This window comes from Hydra vulgaris, chromosome 03 (genome assembly GCF_038396675.1).
Source record: "Hydra vulgaris chromosome 03, alternate assembly HydraT2T_AEP".
In the NCBI taxonomy this organism is placed as follows: domain Eukaryota; kingdom Metazoa; phylum Cnidaria; class Hydrozoa; order Anthoathecata; family Hydridae; genus Hydra; species Hydra vulgaris.
In genome coordinates, this window is record NC_088922.1 from 38,616,344 (window position 1) to 38,623,367 (window position 7,024).

The 7,024-nt window shown below is 32.7% G+C and overlaps 2 protein-coding genes across 2 annotated transcripts; one reads left to right on the top strand and one right to left on the bottom strand.

Annotated features, from left to right (window-relative positions):
- Positions 1 to 228: 228 nt before the first annotated feature.
- Positions 229 to 747, bottom strand: LOC136078664 (uncharacterized). Its single transcript, XM_065794448.1, has one exon. The coding sequence runs from the start codon at positions 745 to 747 to the stop codon at positions 229 to 231; it is 519 nt and encodes a 172-aa protein (XP_065650520.1).
- A 4,848-nt stretch (positions 748 to 5,595) lies between these two features.
- LOC136078665 (uncharacterized) lies at positions 5,596 to 6,513 on the top strand. The gene has a single exon (XM_065794449.1). It carries the CDS (start codon positions 5,596 to 5,598, stop codon positions 6,511 to 6,513), a length of 918 nt encoding a protein of 305 aa, XP_065650521.1.
- The last annotated feature ends 511 nt before the right edge of the window (positions 6,514 to 7,024 follow it).

Genomic DNA, 7,024 nt, shown 5'->3' on the forward strand with positions numbered 1-7,024 from the left:
TCAATTACTGCAACTTTTTCCTAAGAATCCTTATTTGACATAAGCATAAAACATATAAATGTTTGAAGTTTGCCCCATGTCAGTAGTAGGAAAAGGCCGATTCTGGCTCATTTTTATTTTCGACCATTTATCTAGCCACAATTTTATATATATTTTAAGATGTCCAATTGACCACAACTTTTATGAGTCTTTCAGACTTACTCTGCATGGGTTCGAAGAACCTACTTCTTATGGATCTGAAATATTTATCAATTCTTTATTGTCAACCCATGAGTTAAACGATTCAGGATATCCATACCACTTTACTAGTGATTTATTTTTGAGTTTGCGAATCACTTTTTCAATTCTAAATATTTCTTGATTCGTTTTTTGCAGTTCTTGTTCATAAAAAGTTCCTTGTATTTCTTCACCATTATTGTCAGTTATTTTATAAGTTGAAGGATCTGTGTACTGAATTTGTGATATAGTAAAAACTTCTTCAGTCCATCTTGGTGTGTATCCTTTTTCAAATGTTGTCTTCTTTTTAGTTATCCTGACTCTATCATTAGTTGAAAACTTTGGTCTTACAGACTCTGATCGTGCATTTCCGTTCAAGTTTAACCAAACAATATTCTTATTCTTTTCATCACTAGCTTTAACTGGTGTCATTTTAATTGAAGAATGTCTTGTGTTGTTGTATTTATTTACCATTTCATCTAAGACGTCAATATATTTTCTAGTAGAATTAGCTGAAAAGTATTTGAACATTTTCTCTTTTGTTGTTCTATTCCAACGTTCAACTACACAACTTCTTCATATTCAGTTGAGTATAACTCAACACCTAGAGCTTTAACATGCTTATTATAAAATTCTCGACCTTTATCTACCAATAATTTTCTGCACTATCGTTCTTTAAATATTTTATTTAAAGCATTTGCAACATCAACTCCAGTTTTATTCTTTAATGGAACAATCCATCCATACTTTGAAAATACATCTATTACCATGAGTAAGTATTTTATACCGTTGTTGAATTTAGAGAAAGATTGCATGTCGACTAAATCAGCAGCCCATATTTCATCGATTCCATTTGCAATTACTTTTCTTTTTCTGAAATGTTTTATAACGGGTCTATGAAGTTCGTTTGCAAGTTGGTCAGTCTATTTCAAGTTTTTTTTTGTGACTTTTTCGCTGATCGGTTGAAGTTTTTTTGAATATCGATTTTGCATGGGTCTTTCAGACCGAGTCTAAACTTTGCTTTAGAAGCGATGATAGGTTTTATAATGCCTCTTTCAATTTTTTCGCGTGTAGTTGGATTTTTTATAGCGTCTATTTCTTCAATCATTATTCTGTCGGCTAAGTTTCTATTAGCAGTATCTGTAAAATGTTGATATGCGAGATCATGATGATAAGCAGCATTATCAACTCTATCTATAGGTTTACTCCATTCTTTATATGCGTCAGTAGAAGTGAGTCTCTCATTTAAATTAGTACCAGGACCAGCAAAGTTCATTCCAGGTAAGTGCATCTCACCTGGGAATTTTGCCCATGGTAATTTTACTTTTTTAGTTATTGAATTAATAGAGTTGACTAAGTCTCCTCCTTTCTTAGTAGATCTGACCAATTGAGTTTTTGTTGTTCCACAAATGTCGCAAGTTCCGCGAATCATATTTCTATTGTTTTTGTTGACAAAGTTTTGTAGATTTAGTGTCTTTGTATTTTTTTTTGCATTTGGCACAGTACATTATTTTATATATAAAAAATAATTATATATAAAAATGGATGTTGTCGATTTATCATGGAACGTAAAAAGAAACAAACGAAATAATAGTAAGTTGTTACCTAAAAGTAGGAATTGTTGGAAAGTCAGGTTGTGGAAAAACTACTTATTATTGAATTTACTTTTAAGACCTGGTTGGTTGGTTAGACTATAATAATTTACTTTTAAGACCTGGTTGGTTGGTTAGACTATAATAATTTACAAGTTTTTGAAAAATCTCTATTTCAGCCTGAATACAAAATATTAAAAAGATCTTTTGAAGAAAAATTACCAAAAGAAGTTATTCTTAATTTGTTTAAGTATCAGGACAAAATAGAAAGTCCTGAAGAAGTTGTTGAAAAAGTTTCAAAAACGTTTAATGTGAAAAATAGTAAAGTTGATATGGAGTGTAAATTTTTTGAGACAGCAGATAATATACCAGATCCTGAAGATCTCGATGCTTGTAATAATAATTTAATGATATTTGATGATTTGCAACTGACAAAGCAAAATAAATGTGAGAAGTATTATATAAGAGGGAGGCATAGTAATGTAGATTGTTTCTACCTTGCACAAAATTATTTTATGTTGCCTAGACAGACTATAAGAGAAAATGCAAATTTTATTTGTTTGTTTTCACAAGATTGAAAGAATTTAAATCATATTTATAAAGATCATGTATCGAGTGATATGTCAAAGGATGAGTTTAAAAAGTTATGTAGAACTGCATGGAAGAAAAAGCATGGATTTGTTGTAATAGATTTATCTTCTGAAAAAGATGATGGAAAGTACAGAAGTGGATTTGATAATTTTTATATTACATCTGAATATTTTAAAGATCCTTAAAATCTATAGAAAATTCTTTGAATTTTTAAGGATTCTTAATAACTAAATTTTTTAACATATAAAAATGCTTTGCATATATGTAAACGGAAACAGTTGTGAAATAATAACTAAATTTAGTTATAGTATTGAACTGGATAACAATAAACAATATGAAATGGCTCTAGTTGGTTTAGAGGCATATTATAGTTTTCCAAATATTGATTTATCAAATAACAATTTTAGATTCAGTCTTAGATAATGGGGTGACTTGGTTTGATGTTCTACTTCCAGTAGGAGCATATGAGATTGATGATATAAATAAGTATATTGAATTATTTTTTATTAAAAACGATGATGTAATATCAGGAGTTCCAGCTATAACAATTGGAGCTAATAACAATACATTACGTTCAACTTTAAATATTCAGACAGGATATAAAGTAGATTTTACTACTACAAACTCAATTAGGACTATTTTAGGTTTTAGTTATCAAATATATTCAACAGGTTATTATGAATCTGAAAGTATTGTGAAAATATTAAAAGTGAATACTATACACGCTACATCTAGTATAGTAGAAGATTCATATGTTGATGGAAAAACACACAAGTACAATGGAAGTACAATGGCACTAGGAACTGTTGGAATTGGTTTTTTAGCCACAATAGTAGCAACTCCAATAGCTATTGCATGTGAAGGTGCAGCATTAGCGATTGGAGTTCTTTCATTGATAGGAGGTCAAGTGAATAAAAAATTAAATTTAAAAGCAGAAAAGCATGAAACCATTAAAATACTTGCTAGTTCAAAATTGAATACGATAAGCGATCATATTTCTAAAGCTTTAGTAGATGGGAAAATAGATGATAGAGAATTTGAGCTGATACTTAGCGAATTTGAAAAGTTTAAAGTTATGTTTGAAGATATTAGGACAAAAATTAAAAAAGATAACATTAATTAATCAAGGAAGAGAAGAAGATTAATTTACTTCAAATGAGATTTAGTAAATCCGAAGGATCAATGCAAAGTAAATCTGAAGGATCAAAAAAATGAAAAAACAAAATAAATATATGTATAGGTTAATATATTTATTATTTATTAATAAATATGTTTTATCCTTTCTTTGTAGAATGTAGTATGCGTGACCCAGATTTGAATAAAAAAATATATTTAGAACTTTTAGGATTTGGAAAAGCAGGAGCTGTTATTAAATTCGAAGGATTAATGCGAAGTAAATCATGTGTTACTGATTTACTTCGCATAGGTCCTTTGGATTTAAGATATGATTCAAAATGTCAATATAACTATAATCTTATTACTGAAAAAGGTAATTTTCAAATACCAGATACTTATAGTGATGATGAGAGAAATAAACTTTATAAACTTATCTGGAATGAAGATAGTGATTTTTATAAAGTAGGGGAAAGGCGCCAATGATGGCAAAGCGCCTATGATGGCATACCGGTCATATTTCCATTAAAATTGGTTTTGGTAAAAAAATGATTAGACCTACATGACTATACTGACTTTACATTAGTTTTAGTGAAAAAACGTCCCTTGTGCACAAGTATTGTTTTTATAATCAACAAAAATTTTGGGATGTGCTGTTGTAGTTTTATTTCCTTCATATATTTAAGATTGTGATTTTACTATTAACTGTGCAGAAATGAAATTTTCATGTATTTTATATTCAAGTTTTGTGCATTAGGTGGAATAGTTACTTTAATTTTATCTTTTGAACAAAGCAGACACAGCTTGTTTTAATGAAAATGATGACTTTTACCCATGATGGCATACTGACGAGTTGGGAGTGTTGAAATATTGACGAATTAGGAAAATCTTTTTTTTTATAAGAAAAACTTATTTTTAAGTAAAGTTAAAAGAAAGCGATGCTCCAAAATTTTTTTTTGGTCCTAAAAATACGTAAAACGTAATATATCCTATGCGCATGCGCAAAATTTTACAATGCTGGTGTGTAGCATGAAATGGTAAATTAGGATGATTTCGAGTAATTTCTGGTTTTTTTGAGAGAAGACTCTAAGCTTAAATTAAATCATTAAGTTACCCTCGATCCTAACTAGCCCCATCCTCCCCTATGCCATCATAGGAGCAGTGGTTGCCTATGATGGCATACTTGTGCTTTTTTAACAATAAGAATAACTTATAAAAAAAATAAAACTGATGAAAACTCCCAGGGTAATTACTGTTCTAGATGTAACAAGGAATGCATCCATATCAAAACTTTTATTATTGGTCTTCAGGATACTAAATAATGAAGCTTCAAAGTTAAGTATGCCATTGTAATTCCGGAAAGTTCTAGAACATTTAATGACGTTAGAGATTTAATAACTTTAATAGTTTTTACCAATAATAATTGTAAATATGTTTTTGCGGTGATTTATGACGGTGTTTTGAAGGATATTTTAGGAAAAGCATAGAGTATATATATTGAGGAAAAATTTGTAAATAAGAGAGTTTTAGTTAGGAGAAAAGATTATTGTTTATTGATTTAATTTATCTGTTTATTGATTTGTTGATTACGAGAAAAAACTACAAGCTAACCGGGCGAGTTGTGTTTTCAATCTGTGGACAGTTGGTAGGACATTTACCCGTGTGTAGTTGGCTGCGAGTGATTTGTAGTCTCTTGAAGAGGAAAGCTGTCAGTCTGACGAAGGGTTGGAACGATGAAATTTGTGATAAGAACGTTAAGTGGGTGCTTAAAGAAGTATTTGCTGAGGTGGAACGTTGCGAGCCTGCTTGTGGTGATTGGGCTGTGTGTGGTGATGAGGGAAAAGTGTGGGTTGATGCCAGTTTTTTAGCGATGGGTGCTCTTATTCAAGTTGGGGAAACTACTGTGGAGGATGCAACATGGCTGCGAAAAGAAACGTCTGATATTCATATAAACATGGCAGAATAAAAATGAAGAAAGTGACTGTTTTTACCGATTCCGTGACAGTATTCCACTGGGTTTCTGACGCCCTTACAGGAAAATCAAGGTAACGTCTGATATTCATATAAACATGGCAGAATAAAAATGAAGAAAGTGACTGTTTTTACCGATTCCGTGACAGTATTCCACTGGGTTTCTGACGCCCTTACAGGAAAATCAAGGTTGAGATCAAAAGTGACGGGTGAAATGCTGATTCGAAGAAGACTGAGCGTGTTGCAACAGCTAATTAAAGAATACAATGTTAGCGTTGAGGTAAAACTCATTCCTTCTAAAGATAATTTGGCTGACGCATTAACAAGAGTTCGCAGCAGATGGCTCAACAAACTGACTGTGCCAGAGTGGCGGAATAGTTGTATGGGAATCGTAGCTACGAAGGCTGAATCTATTTCCGATATACACCAAAGAACTGGACATTTCGGAGTGAATCGAACGTTAAACTTTGTTCGTAAAGCAATTCCGACTGCTACTGAAAACGATGTTCGAAATGTGATAAAATGTTGCGAACCATGTCAGTCAATAGATCCAGCGCCAATACGGTGGGAAAAAGGGAAATTGGATGTTGAAGGAAACTGGGAGAGATTGGCCATGGACATCACGCATTATGGCACTGACAAGTTTTTGAGTCTTATTGATTGCGGACCTTCAAAATACGCGCTGTGGCGACAATTATCAATTTCATACGGAAGTCTTGCCATAGTCCGAATACTCCGTCTTATTTTTTGTGAACGTGGAGCACCGTCTGAATTATTGGCTGTCAATGAACCGACATTTAAAACTAAAGAGATAAGGAGTTTCCTTGATAGTTGGGGAGTACAAATTAGATTTAGAGCCGCTTATTATCCTGAAGGAAATGGAATTGTAGAAAGAAACCACCGTACGATCAAGAGAATAGCAGAACGATCGAAAATGTCGATACCGGAAGCACTATATTGGTACAATGTCTCAGCCGACAAAAATGGTGCAAGTCCGATGGACAAAATATACAGTATACCATTGGTGTGAAAGGATTGGGAAAAGAGAATCTTCCTGCGCAAAATGTCACGAACAAGAGGTTTTGAATCGGCGATAAAGTTTGGCTGAAACCACCAAATGCGAGGTGCTATACAAAGTGGCAACCAGCTACGATAACTCGGAATGCGTCGAAACAAATTGTAGAAGTGAACGGCATTCCACGTCATGTGAAACACGTAAGACCTCGAAATGATACTCAGTCCTGCATTATCCCTGATGTGGAAATAGAGATGAATACTGAAACTGGTCAAGAGAACGCTAAAAATCAAGGAGAGCAAGTTAAAGATGTATTAGAGACGAAACGAGGAAAATGTCGAAGCTGAAGATAGACCCCAAGAAATCGACATGCTTTTGCGACGGAGTGGTCGGGAACGGCGCATGCCTTCGAAATACTTTGATTGCTATTTGGATGATCCGTGAGGATCAAGGAGGAGTGTAATTCCGGAAAGTTCTAGAACATTTAATGACGTTAGAGATTTAATAACTTTAATAGTTTTTACCA